Raw genomic sequence first — 23,497 nt, 5'->3', positions numbered from 1 at the left:
TGCTACCCTGTACCTGGGATCAAGATGCTGGGGTGGTGAAGTTACCTAAGCTGGCCACCAAGTGGGTTCCCATGATATAGAATCCTCTGGTGCTCAGCCAGAGGGGCACCCCCGATGATGTAGCCCCAGGCTCATCCCAGCAAGTGGGAACCTAGCTGAGCTTGCCGAGTAGGCTAGGCTGGTGTCAGGGCCCTGTGTACTCTGCAGAGCTCTCTCAGGGCACAGTGCACAGGAGACACACCTTGGACTTGGGTGCCTGGCCAAAACCTTATCAGACACTCAGGAGGGCCTCTAGGACTACAGTAGGAATGGGTGAGGTCAAATTAGATGGTGGCACAGGAGCCAGAAGGAAGGCCAGGTCTAAGTAGTATGAGCTTCCCTGGGTTCCAGAAAGAGCTCCATTGATTGAACATAGCCCTGGATGCTGGCCCTGACTATCTGGGTGCCCTTGGGAAACTTCCTCTCACCCTATGGGCCTCTGCATTGCCACCAGTGACACAGGGCTCCTCGCCATAGGATTGCAGGGTGAACCTGCCGAAACAGTAGTGGAGGGGGCCTGGCACAGCTGGGCAGCTGTTAGAGTTCTCTACAATCACTGGAAGCCTGCCTCCAAGCCTTTGTGACAGGGCTGCCCTCAGGTCCTGAGCCTCACCCTCTGAGCTTCTTTCCAGCATCCACTACCTGGTCTGCTGCTTTCCTCTGCTTGGGGGAAGGCATTTTCACACCTCTGCCCCTTGCTCTGTCCTCCCTCTCCAGTGGACACTGGATGTCACCCCAGTCCAGTGCATAGGACAGGAATGGAGTACAAGGGCCACTCGGGCTGTGATAATGGGAGCCCCACAAGAAGTAATGTGGAGAATGGGCATGCAGGCAAGCAGGGCAGGCCTGAGAACCCCATCAGAGAGAGACCAGAGCCCCCTGCTGGAGAAGCCACAGCCTCCATGCCAAGCAGCCCTGCTGGAGTCCCTGGGCCTGGGTGCCTAGCTGCTTTTCCTGAGCAGCACCAGGGCGTCCAGCCAACACGGACCTTCTAGATATTCCATGTGCCCAGCCACTGAGACGGAGTTGCCTGATTCAGGGAGCAAGGCACCAAACATCCTCCTGTCCCTAGCCCTGTTTGTGCAGAGGGCTGGGCTGTGGCCCAGGAGCATCTAGAGGTTTAGGGACTTGGGCCTGAGCAGGACGGGCCTGAGCAGGACAGTCCTGAGGCTGACCCAGCAGGGATCTGGGCAGTGGGGAAGAGGGAGTCAGGCTCAAATTCAAGTTCTGATTTCTCCCTCTGAGGCTCTGTCATGCAGACTCTCTGGGCTTCTGTCCCCTGGGTAAACTGGGAAAAAATAATTGGCTACTGAAGTTTGTGGGAGGATTACAAGGGAACACAGGGACAGTCCTGGGCTCTCAGCTGGCCCGAAGGAGGATGTGGTGATTACCAGCCCTCAGGGGCAGGACATTCCAAGGAAACAATCCTAATGATGTGGCTTCTCCCCATGGTTGCCAGGCAATGACACATCTGGTAAATGGGTCTGTGCTGGATAGCCTGGTCCACCTGTCTTCCTGGCCCAGCTCACCAGTCAAGGGTTGGCATGGGTGCCACATCAAGACACCATCTGGGAAGCTATGAGCTCCATGTCCCATATCCTGGGGGGGCCCCCTCAGCATGTGCCTGGCTCAGCCCTGAGCCACATCCCAGAAACAAAGCAGGGGTCATGCTACCCATAGAGAGCTTTCCAATGTTCCACTCACCGTTCTGGGCTGACACCATGTCCGTGGCATTTGGTGGCAGCTTGGGTAGCCACAGTTGGAGGAGGAACCCAGATTTCCCTGAAACACAAATGTGGCACTCAGGAAGCAGCATAGCATAGACATGGCCAGGTTTCTGGCTGTCCACTGGCACCAAGAACCACAGTGCCACAGAGCCACGTGCCCTCCCAGGCTCAGGGCCCAGAGCTCCTGTCCCCAGAGTGACCATCAGGGTCATGGCCCCTACCCTAGGCCTTCTCACCTTTATGGTTCTGGCCTTCCTGCACCCGCAGCGGTGGACGATCACAGTGGGCCTCGTGTTTATAGGAGGAGGAGGAGGAGGTGGGGGTGGCTGCTGAGAAGGAGTGTATGGTGGGGGAGGAGAAGGAAGCAATTTCTCCCCTTCTGGCTCCTAGAAGTGAAAAAGAGCTGTCTGAAGGCCCTGGGGAGCAGAGACATGGGGACCTTGACCTGGCACCTGCATGTGGGGTCAGCTAAGGTTTCAGGGTGACAGAAAGGACAGTAAGCAGCACCCACAGCGAGGGGAGGGCCCTGTGTGGAAGAACAGCCAAACTCCCCTGCTTCCCACATCTGGCTCTGCCCCGACTGCCCACAATCCCAGGGCAGAGCCTTGGTCTCCTGAGGTCCCCCTGGCTGGCCAAAGCCTGGCAGGGGGCTGTGCAGGGATCAGGGCACTGGCAGGTGACTGTCCCCTCCCCCTCACCCTGGCCTTGCAGATGCCACCTCCCCAGGCCACAGTGCTGCAAGCACAGGTCCCAGGCAGCACCCTGTTTCCTGGTACCCCCTGCCGGGTCCCCTGGCCCAGCCACTTAGCACTTCCGGTCCCACTCAGCTGAGCCCCAGGCTGCCCCCGCCCCATCCCTGTGCTCTCCTGGGGAGAGCCTCGCAGCTCAGCCCCCAGACCTCTCCACCCTCAGCCCTGTGTCCACAAGGCTGGGCCCAGCCCAGCCCTGGCCCTGCAGGAGACAGAGATGAAGTTGAATCCAAGGGAGCCCAACACAGCCAGGGTGGACACAGAGCCAGCTCTCCTTTCCCAAAACCCTGAGTGTTCAGATCCCAGAAACACCTTTGGGGCTGAATAGCCCATCAGGGCAGTAGGGACGGTGACCGCTGAAGCAGGTCCCCAAGGTGCTCTGTCTGTGACAAAGGTCAGGACCAGCAGGTGTTGGGGCCTGGGGGTGCTGTCTGGGGATGTCACTGAGTCTCCTGTTATTCCCTCCTTGACCCTCTGTCCCCTCTCCTTCACACAGGTGGGTGGAAGATTTGGGCACAGGCTTCCCGGTTGCCTCATTTGATGGTTGCTACCCTGCATGGATCTGTGCCAGCATCAGGACACAAAGCAGGACTCACCATTTGTGGCCTGGGCGCGGGTGGTGGCTTGAGCTGGAACATAAAGAAACACAGCATGGGCTGAGAGTGTAAGGGTTGCTATGGTTTCACTGAGAGTTCCCCAAATGCCTTGTGGGGAAGACTTGTGCCTAGGATCAGGAGGTGCTAGAGCCTGGGGGTGCTGTCTGGGGACGTCATTGAGTCTCCTGTCCTCTCCTTGACCTCATGTCCCATTTCCTTTGCCCAGAGGGGTGGGAGAACCTAGGCACAGACTGCCTGGTGCCTCTTTGGAAGGACAGCACAGTCCTGGGTGTGTGAAGACGTCTGGACTCAGACCTCCACTAACCGTTTCAGGCTCAGGTGGAGGTGGTGGTGGCTCCTGGCGGTGCTGGAATGGAAGACAGACACAGCCCGGGCTGCTGGGGTGGGTGGGCTCTGCCTGAGCCCTGCAGCCTAGGGGACCCTGGTCTGAAGCAGCAAGTAGGACACAGGTTTGGGGTGCGTGTTGGGCACCCTGTCTCTGTGGCACTGTGCCCAGAAGCCCACCTGACCCACCCCTCCCTCTATGGTGGGCCAAGGCACTGTCACCCCCAACCCACCCTGCACCACAGCGCACTCCGGCCTCTTCCTCCCTCTGGGAACCTGGCTGTCCTCAGCCCTCCCTGCTGACCCTTGCCAAGTGCACCCTACCGTCCCTGCTGGCTCCGTCCTGGCCAGAGCCAGGCACCTGTTCCGGGCTGGACATCAGCCCCTTCAGGCCTGCTCTCTACTCCCTCCTCCAGTTCTGGATGCCTCCTTCCACCTAGTTGCCCAGTGCTCCGCATGCCCTGCACCCCAGGCTCTGCTGTGCCCAGGCCCTGGCCGCACCCAGGCACTGGTGACATTTCCCTTGTGGCCGAGCAGAGGCTGCTCTGAGCTCCCCGTGGGTGGATGGCTGCCGCTCCGTCCTCTTCCGCCCAGCCCAGCTCAGGCCTCACACTCTGCTCAGTGACGGGGCGGTGTGTACAGTGTGGAGACATGTAGGTAGGTCCCGTGGGATTCAAGGCACAGCTGCCCCAGCCAGTCCTCCCTGATCAGCACCACCCTGCATCTGGGCCATCGGTGCTCCATGGGTACCCTGTCTCCTTCCCCACACAGAGGCTCCTGGATATGCGTCCTCCTAGGGCCTGCAGACTTTCTGATGAGGGCCCCTGGAGTGGTCTCTCTTCTGGAAACGAGGCCTAAGGGAGCCTGCCTAGAACTAGGGTTGTGACCCTGAGTCACAGGATAACCTTGGAGCAGATGGAGATGGTCCACAGCTGGATCACGGGCTGCCACATGTCCCTGTCCCTTGGCAGGAAGGTGTGTGCAGTGCCGGATAGCAGAAACCCTTACCTTCCTCCACCACAGTCCCCAGCAACAGCACAGCAGCAGTGGGATCAGCAGCAGGGCTGGCAGGAATTTCAGGTAGGGCTTGATTTGGGACCCTCCTCCTGACACAGGGTGACTCTTTGGAAAAGGATGAGGCCAATAGCATGAAGGGCTGGCACTGGGCATGGCTAGGGGGCTTCTTCCTGAGCGCCCACCTGGCTTCCCATCTTCCCCTCCTCCTCCACACAGTGCCAGGCATGAGGGACATCATGGAGCAGGGGCCGGCCCTGACCCTCAGGCTGCAGGCTGCACCTCTGCCCCACTCAGAGCTCTGCACTGAGCCCAGACAAGGAGGCCCAGGAGCCCCATGTGACCCCAGCCTCACTGCTCGCCTCGGGGCCAGCACAGCTCGTCCTGAGGACACAAAGAGCTGCAGGTGCCATGTTGGGGAGGCCGGGCTGCTGGGGATCCCAGGGAGGACAGGAAACTGGGGCCCCTCAGGCCTTGCTGCCCACCTCCCAGTTCTGGATCATGGGCTCACCTCACCCTCCCCGAGCCTCAGTGAGCCCCTGTGCACAGGGGTGGGAGCCACCTCCTGCCCATGCACTCAGGGGCTCAGAGAGTTTGGGGGAGCCCAGCTCAGGCCCCATGCACACGGGTGAAGTAAGGGGTGTCCGTGGTTGTCACAGTGAAGGTTCACAGGCTGCCTGGCTGGCCTCCCCTGAGTCAAGGGCTAGGTCAGGGAGGATGCACAGGGGACAGGGCTGAGAGCACAGAAGGGGCAGTGCTGGCTGTGGGCTGGCAGATCCCGGGTCTGCACCTGCTCTCTCTCCTGCCTGTGCTGTCCCCGCACAGCTGTAACAGGTGGACCCTGAGATCAGATGCTACCCTGTGTGTGGCTATGCAAGGATCGGCCAAAGCAGACACATGGGGGCGATCACTCTGTGAGTCCCCACGGGCTGAGCCTGGACCTGGGTGGCAGTGGTGATCAGCCCTCTTCCTCCAGGGAGGTCCTCCCACCCTTGGCCCTGCCTGAGGGCTGGTGACAGGGCTGGGAGAAGCCCCCTGTTGGAGCAGCATCTTCCCTCCCAGGGTGTCTGACTGTGCTGAACTGACACACCTGGACAGCATCCCCAAGCCCAAGAGGGAGGAAAGCTCTGTGGGCGACAGAGCAGGCAGGGGGCTAATGGGAGCTGAGGCAGGAGGAGGGCAGGAAGGGGCAGAGTGCACTGCAGATGACAGGGCTGTCACCATGCAGGCTTCAGCCTGGGCTCCTGAGTGGCTTTGGGCCATCACTGTATCTGGGGCACTGATTCAGTGACACAAACTCCTACCCCAGCTGGTGGGACTCCAGATTCCTGTGCCTATGATACCCATGTGCCAGGGCTGGGTGCCTTGGACCTTTGGATAGGCTCCAGGCAGAAGCTTCCTCCTCCCCGAGTGGCCGAGGGAGAACCCAGGTGGGGCCCAGGGTCTGTGTGCTCAGTTGCTGTCTGTATTGCTGAGACCCCCTGCCTTGACTTCCCCAGGTGGATTGTGTCCACTTCAGGGCTCTCCAGAGTCGGGGAGTGCAGTCCTACCGTGGGGTTCACACAGTTGGTGCTGGTGATTTTGAATTTGTTCCCAATGAAGCTGGTGCCATTGTTCAGGCTGAGGTCAACAGGGAGCTTCCTGTGCACAGAGATGCGGCAGATGGTGAGCACCAGCCGGGGTGCTGCAGCCCAGGGCCACCCTCTCTAGAGTCCCAGCATCTGGAGCTCCCAGAGGGAGGGCAGGTGGGTCCTGAATTCTCCTTCCAGTCACTGCAATGCCAGCCTCAGCAAGGGCTGCAGCTCAGGCAGTGAGTGGCCCTCACGGCGGATGGTGCCATCCTCGCCATGGCTGAGGGACCAGGGAGGTCTGAACAGCATCACCGTCACACTTCTATCACGCGCTGTGTGGTCCTGGCCAGGAAACGTGACCTGGAGGAAAGGCAGCCATGCCTGGCCCAGCCTCTCCTGCACCTGCCCTCAGCAGTGCCTGGGCCTCTGTGCGTCCCTGGGCACCTTGAAGGTCACCCCCAAGGGCAGATGGGGAGGGCGCCTCAGCCCAGAGCAGGCCGACCCCAGGACAGGAGATGGTGGCAAACAGGCCACACTGTCCCTACCTCTGGGACCCAGAACCACGGCACTTACCATCCAGGCTCATCTATCCTCGGCCCAGGACAGGTTATGGAAGCTTCTTCCACACTGGTGGGTTTTCTTTCTAAAAAACAATGGCACCCAGGTTTCTGTGCACCTGTCTTTCCCCCATGCCCTCCACCTGCCCTGGGCCAGCAGAGCCACCACTGAGCCCAGTCCAGCACCTCCTGCCCTCCTTCCTTTCTAAGACCCCTGCTCAGCTCCTTCTCTCCTGGGCTCTGAGCAGTGCTGGTGTGTGACAGGGGAAGGCAGCGAAGGTTCCAACTTCCCGGGCTCAGTGTCAGGGATGAAGGGGACAGAGGAAACACTGCAAAGCGAGCAGCCCAAAAGGCAGGCGCATGGTGCTGGGGGGTCCAGGCCACCTGTACCGCCTTTGGAGATGCAGTTGCTCTTTGAGAGACACTGAAATATCGGCACTGAAATGGTGCCAGCCCTGGAACTGGATCACAATGCTCTGTGGTGCAGGCGGTAGGAACCCAGAGGACATGGGTAGGCACCCCAGAGGGCAGGCACCAGGCTTCCAGTTCCATGCAAGTCTCGTTCCCCTTGCAGGCAGGGGCCTGGTCTGTCAAGTCAGCTCTGCCTGAGCAGCAGGTTTCAGCTGAGCCCAACCAGAGCAGCAGCAGCTGGGAGCGACGCATGGGAGCAGAGGCTGGGCTGTGTGAGTGGCAGGTGCCAAGGCCTGTGGCAGGAACTGAGGGGCTTGTGGAGGAGGGAAGGATGGGAGCCCAGTGGTGGGTGTCAAGTGGAGGACTGGGTTTTGCTCCTGGTGCAGTGAATCCTTGTGGGTGCGCAGATCCTGGGCACTGGGTGGACGGCAGTATTGTGGGACTAGCTGGGGGACTGGGTGTGAGAGGACCAAGGGTGACCCTGGGATTTGACCATAGGGACCAGGTGGGGTCATCACTGAGCTGGGGCAGCCTGTGGAGGAAACGAGGATGTTTGATGATTTCACTGTTTCCTTCCTTCCTCCTTTCTTTCCTTCTTTCCCTCCCTCCCTCACTCCTTCCCTCCTTCCCTCTCTTCCTCCAGAGCCTGACAACCATTCCATAACATGTAGGAGTGGAAACCTCCCAGTCTGGAGCCCAGTCCTCCTGACATGGAGCTGTGCTTGCATGCTTGGGATGCTCGGGATGCCCACTCTCTGGCCTGGAGCTTCCAGGTCCAGTGTCCCCTCTGCAAGCTGGAGTGGATGGTTTCCCAGCAGCTTCTCTGTGCACCTGGCCAGGCTCAGAGCCCAGGGCTGCAGTGTTCTCCCTGTAGCAGACTCCTGCCTGGGGTTCCAGCTCTCAGGGAAGGGCGTGGAGGACCAGGTGAGACAGATGCTGCTGTGAGGCCAGCCCAGGCTCACACCAGCCTGCCGAGGGCGAGACCTACTCCAACCCGCTCCTGGGGTGCTGGGGTTTACCAATACCCACTTTGCAGAGGAGGAAGGGTTCCCTGCTCCCCCTGTCCCCTAACCTCATGGCATCCTCTGGGAAAGGTCAGCCCTGGCTGGAGGCTTCCAGTACTGAGGGGAAGGATGTCCTGAGGGAAACATGTGACCTAGAGGCAACCAGGAGCCACTTACCAAAGATGGTGTCACCGAACTTGAATCTGCAAATAACCTGGTCTGGGCCTTTTGCATTACGAAAACCTTGTCCTCTGATGACCACCGTGTAGGGCTCTGCAAGGATACATTCAAACTGGGAGTGTGGGAGTGGGGCTCTGGGTTCACAGCAGTCACCCCCAGGGGGACTCTCAGGGTTCCAAGAGGTGGCAGCCGTATGTGAGCATCTGTAACCCCCAGACCAGATGCAGCAGAACCAGCCTTGAAAATGTGGGAGCCCTCCTCCTCCCACCATCCAGACCACAGCACCATGACAGGCACCCAGCTTCCAGGGACCACCTCAGCTGGGGCCTCCACCCTGAATTCCCATGGTTCCCATTGAAGACCCCAGGAGCAGGGCCAGGATGGGAGCACCAGAGGCCCCTGTCCTACCAGGAGGGGGGCTCATGGGGGTCAACACCTCCACACCTAGCCTCTTCCTGACCCACAAGGAACACAGCCCACTGCCCTGTGGACCCAAAAGCCCCTCACTCTACCAGCATGGCCCTCCCTGCCCCTTAGCCTAAGCCACAGGGGACAAGAGAGGGCAGCTGGGCAGCTCTGCAGCACCCAGGCTGGGTTCCTGTGGGTCTTCCAGTTGCAGTTTCCAGCTACTTGGCCTGACAGCAGCTCCTGGCCCAGGCCTGTATCCTTCCTGTCCCCATGGCCCTGGAGTGGCCCCAGGTCACCCAGCCCAGGACCCTGGGCTGCAACAGCCCTGTCCCCCAGTCCCTGCACATGGACTGGCTCTCCACGCCGGCCTGAGTACCCAGGCCATTCTGTGTCACCTGGGGCCCAGGCTCCTGCGTCAGCTTCCCCCTGAGTCACTATGTGTATGGCAGCTCTGCTCAGGACACCCAGGAGTGTAACAGGTCAGCAGTGGAGCTGTTGTCTGGAGGCACCTGTCACCTCAGCTCTGTGGCTGGGAGGAAGCAGTGGCAGCTCCTGTCCTCACCTGGGGTTTCTCTGGCTGCCCAGGCGTCAGGGCCTGTGTGTCAGGGCAGCTGATCTGCTGAGGTGCTTCACACCAGAAGGAGGAGAGACCCTGGGGTGAGGTCCCTGACCCAACTCCACCCAGCACTGCAGCCCCCACCCTGCCCAGCATCAGAGGGGCTCGGGTGCAGAGCCGAGGTCCAGGGTGGAGAGGTCAGGACCAGGCATCCTCAGCTCCTATCCACGTCCTGATGCTATGCCATCATTGTCCGTCTGTCCCCCAATGTCCCCACAGTGCTATTTCTATCCATCGAAGACCACACTGCAGCCCAGGTGGTTGGCACCTTATCCCTCCCCTGGGCCGTGGGTGGCAGAGCTCAAAGTGGGCACAGTTCTGTCTTCCCACAGCCTGCAGTCATGGCGCCTCCCACAAGGGACACAGAAGCCAGGACCCAGCAGCTGCAGCAGCCAAGATGCCACTTGTGGGAGAAAGAGCCTGACCCTCCCTGTCCCCTCCACCTGGGTGTCAGAAGCCAGCCACATGGGGATGATGGCTGCGTACATAGTGCCCATGACAAAGAGAGGTGGCCTCCCTCTGGACCACTTAGGAGCATCCTCAGTGCACCAAGGCAGGGACCTGGGCTGGACTGGGGGCATCCATGTCACTTCCAGCCTTGGGGACAGGCACTGCTATTTCCCCATGGGCTCGAGGTGCACCTGGCTGTCTATGGAAACTAGGTCAAGTGTGGAGGTTTCCTTCTCTCTCCAGCCCAGGGATGGATGCTGAATTTGTACAATGCTTTTGTTTCATCCCATGTGGTGACACCTTGCGTCTGTCTCCATCTGGGGATGTGGAAACTGTTTCTATTTCAAACCCCGTATCTGCCCATCCCTTCTTGCTGAGCACTAGCTGTCGTGTCTGTGTTGGCCTGTTTAAACACTGCTCTGTCCCATTGCTGGGTGTCCTTCAGCATTTCTAAAACAAACTTTTCCTACATTCACAATTAAACTTTGTGTTGTGATAAGTTTGAACAGTGACTGTACACATACACCTACACTGTCACCAGACACACAAGTGTACAAACCCAGTGCACAGTCAGGCTAAACATCCACTTACACCACACATGAGATGCATACCATGCCCTCAGGAAGACAAACATACCCATCCGTGTACTGTCTGCTCCATGCACAATCACACCACACCATGAACACTACACAACCACCATGCAGATGCACCATGCACCCAAATACCGTGCTCCCAACATAGGTACAACAACCCACACACATACTACAAACACACAATGTGCACGGCATAAGAACACAATGCTATACTCACACCATACTTTCCACATACATACTTCACATTCCAACATACACACTGCATTCATACACAACATATTTTGACAAACATCCCCACACACACCAAACATAACACACACTGCACATATATGCATATGCTTATACCTTATGTACCTACAAACCAGAAATACACTCCAATATCACACTCCCTGTAGAAGCACCGCACACCACAAACACACATGTCACAATACCATACACACGTTCCATACCTCGTAACCACTCACAAATAGTCACGCCCCACACCCTCCACAAAACACCACATGATTCATATACAGCCACCTCACACGACATACACATTCTGGAAACTCAGCACTCTCGTACTCACTAAACACCATACACACCACCAATCATATACACACATACCACACACATCGTGTACCACATGTAAACTCAGAGATACACCACACATCACAAAAGCATATCATTCCATACAGACACACTTCATTCCCTCCCACATACCCCACACAACACATCACAACCACAATATAAACAGACCAGACAGCCTCTGACCATAACCATGTGTGCCACTGCCTCCATAAACCTCACACACTTCACATACATCACACATGCTGCACACACTGCACATACACCACACACATCACAAATACACTCACATCATGCACACATCACACATACAACACACACATCACACATACCACCAACACCGAGTGCACGCAACACACATCACACACACTCATCTCCCACACCACACACATCACACACAAGCACAACAGTCCCACACCATCCATTTCCTCACATCCCATGGCACACACACTATGGAGACACACACCACACATGGCAAACCCAGCACACAGACTCCTCCAACACGTATTACACCAGTACATATAGGACACTTGCTACACAACCTGACACTTTCTCCACACTCATACCACACACTCATACCACATCTACACACATCCCCATCACCTTCCTCCCTAGTATACCACAAACAAGTGTTATTAACATGTCACCTAGACACACAAACAACACAAGCCCCCTACATACATTTCATATACACATTCTAATACATATACCACAAACCCCTGCTCATGAACCACCCACAAACAATACATACACACATCACACACCAAAGAAGGGCCACAGGCTACCCAAACAAAAGCACAAAAAGTATACACAAAGCACCCACACAAAAACACATGGCACCACAATTACCTGTTCACACACACACACACACACACACAAATACCTGCAATGACGGATTGAGCTGTCTGCTGGTTCCCAAGCCCACAGACCTTACCTCCCACACACAAGTTGGACGGCTCCACCGACGTCACCTCAAGACAGGACTTGGAGACAAGCTGGTAACAGGGCAGAAGGAGGATGGGAGTGTGACACTTGGACCTTGGAGTGATGGCCCCAATGTGCCCAGGTCCCCCCACCCTGCTCACCAAGTCCAAGATGTCCTGCAGACCCTGGAAGCCACTGTCCACCGCGAACATGTGTCCTGGGGTGTCTGCGAGTGCCACCATCTATGTGGGGAAGAATCAGCTTGATGCCCAGGCAGGGCCTCAAGGAGGCACCAGGTCTCCAGACCCAGGACAAGGACACAGTGCCTTGCCCTCAGGGCTTGGGGACAGTGGAGAGTCATACTCTCAGAGACAGACTGGCTCCTGTGTCAGGCCAGGTTCGGGGAGGGGGAAGGTCTCTACCTGCCCTGTGAGGCCCCGTGTACTCAAGCCCCTTGGTGGGCACCTGGTCTGAAGTACCTGGTCTTTGTCGTAGTCTAGCACACCCACAGTGTAAACAATGGCCCCCAAGTGCCGGGACTTGTCCGCCTACAAGAAAGGAGACATTTAGGATAATGCACCGAAATGGGTGGGGCAAAGTGCTGGGGACCACACCTGGGCTCACCTCCTCCTTTGTCTCTTCAAATGAGTCTTTCCTCAGCCTCCCCCTGGTCAGCATGATAATCACACTGGCAACTTTCTCACCTGTGTAGGAAGCAAGAAGTAGGGGCCAGGTGAGCGAGGCTCAGGAGTGACCGGCAGGGGACCCAGGACCACGGCAGACTGTCAGGACCCAGCACTGCCCACGAAGGCAGGTGGGTGCTCCTCATACTTAGGGCTCCTGGGCCAGGTGGCCAGACCACAGAACCTGCCACCCAGAGACTCCAGAGTGAGAAGGGGGCCTCGCCCAGGGCCATTTCACATATGAGAAGAGAGGGGTTCAGGATCTTTCCTGACCCTAGCCCTGCTGTCCCCCAGACTGCACACCCTCCTCCCTGAGGACAGCCCAGCCATGTGCCCACCAGTCTCAGCCCATTCCCGGGCACAGGAAGCAGCAGCCCCTCCTGCGGAGCAACCCAGGGAGGGGTGGTGCCGGTGCCTATTTGGGGCACAGTCTGTGGGCTTCTGCTTGGGACAGCGGCCCAGCTGCTCAGCACTCTCATGCAGGGTCCTGGACAGGGGACCCCATTCTTCCCCAGCGCTGTCCCCACTGGGCACCACCACTCTTGCCCAGAGCTGCCAGCCCACAGTGCAGAGGGATATGTGTCCCGGGCCACACAGACATTTGTGTGGTGGGAGGTGCAGGTCCAGGAGCAAGTGGGCCACGGAAGATGGGAATGGAGAAGGGGAGGAAGGTCTGGCCCTGGGGACAAGGTGGGCGCCTCATGCTGGTCCTCAGGCTGCTCAGGATCTGGGCTTTCTCCTTCTGCATGCAGAGCCCAGTGAGGGACCAGGAGCTCAGAGTGACCAAGTGCCCTGGGTAGACCCATGGGCCCTCCTGTCCTGTGAGAACCATGCCGAGGCGGGCGTTCTGCCCACCAGAAGGGCTGGTCTCGGACAACTGTATTCTATTTTGGAAACTTGATGTTTCCCAGAATCTTATGTGTTGAAGGTTTGGTCCAGAGCTGCTGGTGCTGTTGGGAACTGCGGGAAACTTTATGGGGCGGGACCTCACTGGTGGAAGTTGGTAATAGGGTGAGTCCTTGAAGGATGAACCTTGTCCCTGGCTCCTTCTTGTTCTTTCCTTCTCCTGTCCATCTTGACATGAGCAGCTTTGCTCCACCACACACTGCCCACTATGGTGTTCTGCCTCACCACAGCCCAGAAACAATGGAGGCAGCTGACCATGGACTGAAGCCTAGGAAATTGTGAGCCAAAATAAACCTTTTCTACTCTTAAGTTGTTTTTCTCAGCTATTTTGTCATAGCAATGAGAAGCTAACACAGAGTTCCCAGATTTGGGGCTGGGAGGAGCCTGGAGACTGTACACAGACCTCTCTGAGAGCCACCAGCTGTGCACCCAGCTGCTTGAGGGGGTGCAGGCCACTCACCTCCAAAGTGTGATCTCATGATCTGCTTGTTTGCCTGCAAGGGAATGGACATGGGTTGGGGAAAGCACTGGACAGACATGGTCACATTCTATGTTGTTAGGTGGTTTTGCCCCCGGGTTCCAGCCTTCTCTACCTTTTTGAACCCTTTCTGCATGTATGTGTAGTCTCCAGGCAGCACCGATTGGAGTCTGTTAAAACCATTGTTGATTTTGTCTCTGAAAAAAAATCAAGAAAGAGGTTAGTTGTTACAACACACCCGGAGCTGTCCCACAGCCTTGTCCATTGACCATCAGGATGGGTGGCTCTGTCCCCTGTACTGAACTGGATCATTTCCTGGAGGTCTGTTTCCTTCTCTGTCCCCAGCCTGCTTAGCCCTTTGGCAGGTGCAGTGGCTAACAGCCGGTCTCATGGGAAGGCCTGATTTTCTCTGAGCTCACCCTGTCTCAGGCACCCCACTCTTGGAGACATCTCATGGGCCCCATGAGGCCTTCCTGGTGAGTGTGGTGCCCAGGGATATGCAGCTTGAGGCCGGGGATCCAGGGAGACCCTCATGCCTGGTGCTGACCAGAAGCCAAGGATACCCTGGCTGAGGCCTGCTCTCCAGCAGAGAAGGCTGGGTCACATGGATCACTAGCTCAGCCTACCCTGCTCTGTCCCCACTGCACAGACCCTGACCTGCCCCTCCTTAGCCACCAAAGGAAGGAGCCAGGCTGCTTCATGAGCAGTGTGGGCCCAGGACTTCAGTGTTCCTGACACTAAAGTCCTGAGGTGGGGACATGGCCACAGGCAGCTAAGGCGGTCAAGCCCGCTCAGGCTGCTGGGACCAGGCTGTCAGGGGCTGTTAGAGACAGGGTTGATTGGGGCAGGCAGCACCAGCTCTGGTGGCAGCACTGGGACAGAAAAGGAAGACTGTGTTCAGGCTGATTGGCTGTGACAGGGCTGAGCCTGCACAGCAAGGCCACCTAGAGTGAAGACCTCAAGGGCAGCTTCTTCCTGGGGCAGAGACACTGCTGTGGGCCAAGCTCTGAGGGCCCTAGACCCATCACTGCCTGGCCCTGTCCACGAGGGGTGAAGACACAGCCAGCCCTACCCAGCGGAGGCTCAACCAAGTTCTGCCCAGCCCAGCCCCTGCCCTGTGCCCAGCACAGTCCCACTGCCCCTCAAGAATTCTGCCAGCTCCTTCTCATGGACCACTTCCCCACCCATTGTGGCCATTCAAGTCTCTCCCACACCCTGCACCAGGCCTCTCGTGTGTCCATGGAGCCAACCGCTCTCTGCTCTTCCTGTCAGCTGGACCCAGGGCAGGAGGGAGTGGCCCTGCCTCAGACAGTTATGGGCCACCATGGGGGATGGTGTTGGAACAGAAGGATGGGATGACACATTTAGCTCCTGAGCACAGCATACACCCTGGTAGCATGGCATGTTCCAGCAGATCCATCAGAAACCACAACAGATCCTGATAAAACCACAAAAGCAGAAAGTTGGCATGAAGTGAGAAATTGTTCCCAAAAAGGGAAACTGCTAAATCATCCCTCTAGCTTCACTTGCTCTTAGTTAACTTATAATCACTAATTTTGGATGTCACCCAGCTGGGCAATACATAAATAGCTTCCCACAATCAGCACCTTTGATGCATGGGTCTGACAACAATTTCCTGGGTTACTTCACAGGGACTCAAAGGCACTTTAGCTGAGAACCACTGATTCTTCTCTTGAGCCTTGTGATGGTTAGCTGAGTGTCTGCTTCATTTGCTTGGCATCTGCCTGTGGGATTGGTGGAGCACCTTTCTGGGTGTGTCTGGGTGGGTCACGGAGGTGTGACCTTGAGTCCTATATATGGTTTCTGGCTGCTTCCTGTCTGGCGCTATTCTCCTGCTCTGTCTCATGGCTGCCATGAATTAAGCAGCTTTGTTCTAACACACCCTTCTACCATGCTGTTCCTGGCATGCAGCCAGCCCATCATGGATTGAATCTCCTTAAAACATGAGCTAACTTAGCCTCTCCTCCTTGAAGTAGTGGGTGTTGGGTATTGTGTCTAGCTGAATAAGACAAGTCCACAGATGTCTGATGGGTAACTGCAATGGGACAAAATGCTTGACATAGTGCATGTTCATGTTTTCTGTCCCTTTTTCTGCCACAGCCCTAGAGCCAGACTCTACCCAGCTCTGTACAGGGACATGTTGACCATTTAAGAAATATGCTGTCCAAGACTATGCTACAGGGTTAACTCAGCTTGTTGTCCCTTGCAGCTGGTGCTTTCAATCCATCCTTGGACTCTCAGCAGCTCCAACACTGAATGTCCTTCAGCCCTATCATACTATACAAGATGATGACACCAGCTATAAGAGTAACTCAGGAGTTCCTGAGTCAGTTGACCACCCATGAGCCCCCCAAGTATGAGGCCAGGAAGATTTGTGCAGGATGATGGCACCAGGTACATGAACATTCAACAGCCTCGATGATGAGTTCACCATGACCATAAAGCGATCCATGTTAGTCACAAGAAGAAACATTGTTTGGAACTGAGCACCCAGCATGGGAATCCCTGCACTTCAGCCAACCCCTGCAAATCAACACAAATCTGCTGCTCCTTTGCTCTCTGAGCACACCCTGGTCCTCAATCAATTGCTGGCTTCCTTTGGCCAAAGCCTCAATTAGGCTGAATGTCTCCAACCCATACTCCATGCGCCCTTAAAGCTTTGCCTGTGCACAGTGTGTGCGCTGCCAATGTTGACCCAGTCTCTTTTCTATTGTCCCTGGGTCAAAAGATCCTGATGTCCAGTGTCACTGTCCTCAGGCCCCAGGGCTTCCTGTCCCTCCCTCCCCTGAGTGCTGGCTTGTCCTTCACTGTCTTCCCCTGGCTTCTCCCCAGGGCCCCACAACTCCAGGCTAAGAGTACCCACCTCTCCTCTGTACTCCTCCCTCTCAGGGTTTGAATCCATTGCTATCCCTCACCCTACAGCTGATCAGCAGCTCTCCAGCATCCTCCTGGGTCTCTGCATCTCTGGGCACATTGAGCCACCTCCCCCTGATGTTGGTTTCTCAGGTCTCCCTGTTGAGGCCTACTGGGGGGCAATGCTGCCCTGCAAAAAGTCCCCCCCAGCCCTCTCTGTGCCCCACTGGCCCTGGGCAGAGGGTGACCTGTCACAGTAGGCCCCACACAGGCCAAGGTGCTTATAGGAGTCTGGTCTGCTCCGCCAGCCCCCTGGATCCCGCAGGTCCCCACAGCCAGCCCAGGAAAGAACTCAGGTCTGTTGGAGTCTGGGCAGACATGGGGACTTCTGGATGGCAGGGTCTGTGGGTACCAGTACAGCAGGACTGTGAGGGGCTGGGTATCAGGCTGGAGGCCAATGTGGATCCCTAGGGATCCCAACCAGCCCATCCCATGCATGGATGAGGCCCCACAGAGCCGGCAGTGGAGCCCTCAGTTCCCTGAAGTTCCTGTGGCCTGGTCCCCAGCCCTCCTCAGGTCACCTACCTGTCTGCAGTGAGAGGCACAATGACTTCGGCATCTCTGGAGCTGATAATGAAGGACATGCGCAGGTCGGGGCTAGAAGGAATCAGGGCAGTAAGAAACCCATGCATTTGACCCCAGGAGACTGCCTGGGATGAGGGGCAGTCTCTGTGCGCACCCCTCTCCGCCCTGGGCTCAGAGAACCTCAGCGAGAGGTGCTGCAGCCTATGGGGACATGGGCCCCAGGGAGGGTCAGGGTGGCCTCACAACCACGCCTCTGCTCCAGCACTCCAACACACAAGCAAGCACAGGATAGACCCCTAGGTGTGCCCGAAAATACATACACACTCATCCACACAAGCTCACACACTCACGGGCACTCACATCACACACACATCCAGGCTCACACACTCATGCGCACACCAGTCACACACACACACAAACACCCTAAAGAGGACAGACCCTCTGCACTCCTTCATGAGGCCTCCCTCCCATCTGTCTCTCTGCTGCTGCTACTTTTGTATCTCTAGCCTTTTTTCCTCTTCCCAAACCCTCCTTCCTCCCAGCTCAGGAAGTCCCACTCCCTATGGGCACCATTCACAAGGCCTTCCCTTCCTGTCGCTGACCACTGCCCTTGGTCCAGGACCTCTGACCCTTGCAAGGTGGCTGCAGCCTCCCTGGCTGAGCTGACCGCTGCTCCTGTTCTTCTTCCTGGCTCTATTCACCCACAGTTGCCAGGGTTTTTCTTGGAGCCCATCACTCCCCTGCCCATGAACCTTCCATGGCTCTCTATGGCTCAGAGGAAGAATTCAAGCCCCTCCTTGGCCTGGCACAGTCAATCCTGGGGGCATTGGCCCCAAGCTACTTGTGAGGATTTGTCTCCAGCCCTCCCCTGAGTTACCCACACTCCTCAGCCTAAACAGACCCCCCACTAGAGGGCACCCTGAGGGTTACTGTGACCCTGACTTTTCTCCAGCCTTCAAGGTCAAGTTCACTTCCCACCTCCTCTGGGAAGCTGCCCAGGACCACTTCCCTCTAGGAATCCTTGTTTTCCCCTCTAACCTTCCTGGCACACTCTCTGTCTCTTTCCTTTGGCCCTGAGCATCCTGTGTCCAGGTGTCAGCTACTGAGTTGCTCTCCTGACTTCCTTCCCAACCTGGGGGTCTGGAGGGCAGACGGTGTCCCTGCAGGTGCCCAGGTTCCCAGGCAGGGCAGGCACACAGCTGAGACCCAGAGGACCAGTGCACTCTGTCCCCTTTCCTGCCTGGTCACGCTGGGCTCTGTGCCCCCACCCAAGGGACCCCACCAAGTCTAATCAATGCTCAGGCAGCCTGCACCATGGAGAAGCGTACTTTTTAAATCTTGCCACCAATTCTGGCACAAATGAAAGAACATTAATCCAGTTGTCGTCCACACTGCCAGACCTGATGACAAAGGAGACACAAATTAGGGCATGAGATGCCTTCATCACCCAGAGCAGCTTCTTTCTCCGTCACCTCTCTGCAGGATCCTTAACACTGGCTCCCACCCCAATGCCTCGGACAACAGCGGGTTATCCTGGAGGTGACTGTCATCAGGACCACCAGTGGGCAGAGGCTGGCCAAGCAGGCCATCTACTGGGATTGAGGAACCTCTAGGAAAAGAGATGCTGGTCACACTAGCTGAGGGCTGTGGGGACAGGAAGTGGAGGAAGAGGATGTGACTGGAGAGGTCCTTGAGCACCTCTGCTTCTTGGGCTCTCTGGGTCTCCACTGGCCTTGGTGTGACCTTCCCAGCTCCCTGTGGGTAGTGACCTTGGCACCATGGCCATTGGAAGCCTTTTAGAGCCATCACCAGGTCCAGAGGTGACCAGATGTGGCCTGTGGCTTCCCTGCTGGACTCCTGGGTTCCAGATGTCAGACCTGCCCTTGGAACGGGAACCTTTTGTAGACTGTATCTGCCTTGCATATCTCCTCATCACACCCCAGATTCCTCTTCCTTTCCACATTCCCTAGCAGCATGGAGGCTGGGGGACATGTTCCCATGGGAACCTGGGCCTCAGCATGGGGGACCAGCACCCCAGACTGTGCGACATTGGTTTTGTCACCGGCCTGTAGTCCAGCCCCTGCAGGCCCAAGAGGCCTTTTCTAGCAGACACTGCCAGGGAAAGGGAACAGGCTGGCCACTGCTGCCCTGGTGCCCACACTGTGGACCAGCAGGGATGGCTGCAGGCTCTTCCCATCCCCACTCCAGCATCCTGCTCCATTGTGTCCCACTCTGTCCCAGATGGAGAGTGAGGAGCAGGAGGAGCCTGGGGCCTCGTGACTCCTGTCCAGTGGGAACCAGTCCCATCTGCCCTATGTCCCTGGCAAAGGTCTCTGGGTCCCCACAGCTCTTCCGGTCAAGCATCAGGGGGCAGAAGAGAACTGCGCCTGGTGCGGAGGGACGTGTGATACTCGGGGCTCCATGGTGAGTGGGTGAGAGGCACCCACCAGGAGGCCACCTTCTCCCCTCCAGAGATGATCATGCCCACAAGTGGGACCCCCGAAGGTCACACACATGTGTGCTGACTGTCACACTCCAAGAGCCACCTCCTCCTGTTCCATCTACTCTGCTAGGCTGGGTCTAAATCAGTGTGGACACCAGGAGGAAATGAAGGCCTAGATGATTCGAGACGTATCAGGATGATTTCTCTGAGCATGTGTCTCCCAGGCCCTCTGCTGTGTGCCTCCCTCCAGGGAACACTCACATCAGCTCATTCCCTTTTACAGGAGAGGAAACCGAGTCTCTCACACATGAAGAAAACCCTGACAGTCTCCATGCCCAACCTAGATCTGAACTCAGTCTTTCTCCGCACCCCGTGCATTATTCGCTGCACGTGGCAGCTCTGGGGGACACCTTGCTGTCCCACAACTGCTAACGGAGCAATGAGCTCCCCTTCCACGAGGGCCAGGAGTACTATAGTCCCCGGGGCTGATGGTCTGTGCCAGGCCCTCCTGACTGAGATGGGAAACAGGTGCAAAGGGTGCCTTCTTTCACCCTAGCTGCAGCAGCCAGTAGGTGGGAATGGCAAGTGGCAGGTCTAGGGCGGGAGGGGAGGCACCCAGCAGACAAGCCTCCATCCAGGAGCTCAGCCGGGCACGGGGGCTGAGCGGCTCCCCTTCCTCCCTCAGAGAGAATTCAGGGCCCAGCTCAGGTTCCAGCCTCAGGCGAGTGTGGCCGAAGGACTTGGCCCGTCCTAGCCTTGACAATGCCTTGCCTGTCCTCTTGCAGAGGCAGGAGGCATGTGGACTGGGGCTGGGGTGGGAAATGAGGAGCCTCCGCTCTGGAGCACATCTCCTTGGGCCTGTCTAGTCCTCCCACTTCCTTCGACTTTAGGAAAAAGGGAAAGGAGAATTTTCCCACCCTCTGATAGTTTGCTGCAGAGTTTTGACTGAACTTTCCCAAGTCATGAAGCTTCTTTCAGCCTCAACTTCACCCTCGTTGAGTTGAGGGCACAGAACTGACTTCCTCAAGCTGTTGGGAGGCCTACAGTGTCCACATCAGTAGGCACACAGCAAGTGTCCAACTAATGCTGTTCCACATCCCCACCTGTGCCCACAGCCCTGCTCATCCATCCCACATGCAACAGGGTGGCGACCGAGAGGGGCTTTGGGGTCTTGGCCTGATTAGGCTGTCAGCGCCCTGGGCACCCATCCTCCCCAACTCTGATGCCCAAAGGCAGCCACCACCCACGCTGTGCTAAGGATCCGAGGGCACCACCTGCCCAGGGCATCTCAGAGTCCCTGGGCTGGAAGGGAGGAGGGACTTCTCCCACGGTGGGCAGGGGGCTCCTAGGTGGCTGTTTTGGCTCAGGAGCTGGGACTAGGCCCTGTCTTCCCCACCCTCAGTGCCCACAGAGAAGGAGATGAGAGGGCCACACCTGTGACTGTGGAAAGAGCCCAGCCCAGGAAGCCTGGGTCTTGTCACCACCAGCATCCTCCAGGCACCTTGGCCACCTAGGAGCCCACCCTGCCACAGGACATCACAGGGAGACCCCCGGGCTACTGTGCATCCAGAGGGGGAGGGCTGAGGGAGGAGGGCTGGGGACCAGGGAGGGCGTCCCCCTGCTGAGGGCTGCACAGGCTCTCATTGGGTCCCAGCCCCAGCCAGCAGGAGGGCTGGGATGGAACCCGGCCACCTCTCTAAGACCAAGACCCACCTGCCTCCCTCTCTGACAGCCAGCAGGAGCCCCAGGGACAGCACAGCTTCCCCAGGGCCAAATGAGCCCCTGGCTGCCCTGAAAGTGGAGGGACTGTGCCAGGTCTGCAGGGTGGGAGGAAGAGCAAGGCTTAGAGGAGAGGCCACTGGGCAGGGATGCAGCCCCCCCCGACCCCAAGGCCATAGGTGGTCTCTCCCACAGAACCCGAAGGGCTCTGGCTGTCCTCTTGCAGAGGCTGGAGTCCCATGAGGCCTTGTCCTGCCTGTAATGACTGGGAACCACTGCTTCCTGGGGTCAGGTGGAGGCATGACCTAGGGGACACTCACATGTCCAGGATGAAGTAGAGGTCGAAGGAGCCCCAACAAACACCGTCACTGGGGTCCCGGTGTCGCCTAGCTTCCGGATTATGGGTCACGATGCGGTACGGATGGGGGCCTAGTGACCTCCCTGCGCTGAGCAGGGGCAGGAGCAGCAGCAGGAGGAGCAGGAGGAAGAGCACAGAGCAGGGCACACAGGGGCTGTGCCTCCCCATTTTGCTGCCCGTCTCTGTGACCTCCTTGCTCATGGGACCCTGTCCAGAGCCCAGGGAGGCCGAACACCAGCCACCTCGGGCCTCCTGCGTGGCCACCTCCTCTGTGCCCAGGGACCAAGGCCCCTGGAGCCCTGTCACCAATGCGCAGCGGGCCCACACCAGTTCCCTCTGAGAGCACAGTGACTGGGGACACTGCTTCCCTCGGTGTCCAGCCACGGACTGTCCCCAAGGCCCTCCCCCCACCCCAGGGCAGAATACCCTGTGGTTATGATGGACGGAATGGTTGGCATGGTGACTTTGTGACCCGCAGCTCTGCCCAGGGACCTGTTTGTTGACAGCATCAAGTGGGGGTCATAGGGTCTCTGGAGGGTGTGTGAGATGAGGCCTCCCTATCCCTCTTCCCAGCCCTCAGGTGTGGTCCTCAAGAGGCCACCTAAGGACCCAGGCGTGCTGTTAATTGAGAGAGGACAGCAGCTCTGCCTGAGATCAGGATGTCACCATGGGTGGGGAGTTCCAGGGACTGGAGGCAGCAAGGGAGATGTGGGGAGGCCACTGTGAGCATCCTGTGGCCAGCCAGGCAGTGTCAGAGCTGGAGGAGGCTGTGTGCTGTGAGTGGGGGACAGTGCCTTATCCCTGATCTCTAACAGACCACCCAAGCTCAGGGACGTGAAGCGAGAACTGTTTCATTGTGCCTCAGGCTCCGTGGACAGACATCAGAAGGGCAGAGCAGGGAGGCCCCGTGACAGGGTGTTACAGGAAGGCTGGTGAGAGGTGTGACTTTGTGGCTGGGTGTGAAAGTCTCTGGAGGCTTCCTCACCCCGATGTGTGGCAGCCAGGCTGGGGGACCCCAAATTTGGGCTCCATTGGGGCTGTTAATGTAGATCCCACACCTGACTTCTCCAGGTGACTCGGGCTTCCTCAGAGCATGGGCATCAGGGAGGGGAAGTAACTAATGACACTCCAGCCACAGTTCTTATCTTTTGCAATGAGTCTTTGGAGGACCTAGCCCGGTCTGACTGCCTATAATATTTCTACCTAACTTACCTGTCTGTAATACTGGGATGCCCCATCCTTCTGTGTAGAGCAGGGAAACAGGACCAGAAGATTCAGCATCTCCAGGGCCACAGTATCCCTGGTTGGAGAGTTGCATCCAAGTGTTTGGATGCCCAGTTCCCTTGGGGCTCAGAACCAGGCTGCTGGGACTGTGGCCTGGATGTCATGAGCCCAGAATCTGCCTGTGGAGTCTGTTTCTCGGGGCAAAGAGGCCAACATTTTAACTCACTATAATTCTCAGAGGATACACATGGGTAGGCCAGGTGTCCACATCTGCTGCAGTTGTCCTGCCAGGTGTTGCCACCAAGCAGCTTTCCCAGTAGGCCATGAATGCACTTGGGGCTCTAGAAGACTGAAGTCCTTGCCCTCAATGAAACAAGTGGGGGGCTCCTTCCAGGCAACACCTGGACGGCACAGCAGCCTCTCCTGTGTCTAGGTGTCATGTATGAGCTTGAGACACCGCCACCTTGGCCAGGCAGGGC

At 57.5% G+C, this 23,497-nt stretch overlaps 1 protein-coding gene across 2 annotated transcripts in view; it reads right to left on the bottom strand.

Moving 5' to 3' along the window:
• LOC147828157 (anthrax toxin receptor-like) overlaps nt 1-23,479 on the bottom strand; it is a 29,801-nt gene extending 6,322 nt beyond the window's left edge. Inside the window, exons 1-17 of one of the 2 annotated variants that reach the window (XM_087211013.1) lie at nt 23,007-23,479; nt 21,757-21,877; nt 18,603-18,674; nt 17,275-17,346; nt 13,931-14,012; nt 13,798-13,831; nt 12,373-12,452; nt 12,228-12,296; nt 11,910-11,990; nt 11,759-11,819; nt 8,191-8,286; nt 6,615-6,684; nt 6,021-6,111; nt 4,465-4,578; nt 3,112-3,144; nt 2,003-2,152; nt 1,744-1,821 (exon numbers count right to left, since the gene is read on the bottom strand). In XM_087211013.1, coding sequence (XP_087067139.1) covers nt 1,744-1,821; nt 2,003-2,152; nt 3,112-3,144; nt 4,465-4,578; nt 6,021-6,111; nt 6,615-6,684; nt 8,191-8,286; nt 11,759-11,819; nt 11,910-11,990; nt 12,228-12,296; nt 12,373-12,452; nt 13,798-13,831; nt 13,931-14,012; nt 17,275-17,346; nt 18,603-18,674; nt 21,757-21,877; nt 23,007-23,112 — 1,410 coding nt within the window. In that variant the 5' untranslated portion in view covers nt 23,113-23,479. Of the gene's footprint in view, nt 1-1,743; nt 1,822-2,002; nt 2,153-3,111; nt 3,145-4,464; nt 4,579-6,020; nt 6,112-6,614; nt 6,685-8,190; nt 8,287-11,758; nt 11,820-11,909; nt 11,991-12,227; nt 12,297-12,372; nt 12,453-13,797; nt 13,832-13,930; nt 14,013-17,274; nt 17,347-18,602; nt 18,675-21,756; nt 21,878-22,779 lie in introns of both variants that reach the window. The other variant, XM_087211014.1, reaches the window with a different exon arrangement.
• Between the last annotated feature and the right edge of the window lie 18 nt (nt 23,480-23,497).

The sequence above is a fragment of the Heterocephalus glaber genome, unplaced genomic scaffold (genome assembly GCF_053883595.1).
Source record: "Heterocephalus glaber isolate CG9 unplaced genomic scaffold, H.glaber_assembly_v1.0 deba00001258, whole genome shotgun sequence".
Taxonomy (NCBI): Eukaryota; Metazoa; Chordata; class Mammalia; order Rodentia; family Bathyergidae; genus Heterocephalus; species Heterocephalus glaber.
Note: the sequence above shows the minus strand (reverse complement) of the source record. Positions and strands in the feature narration are given on the sequence as shown.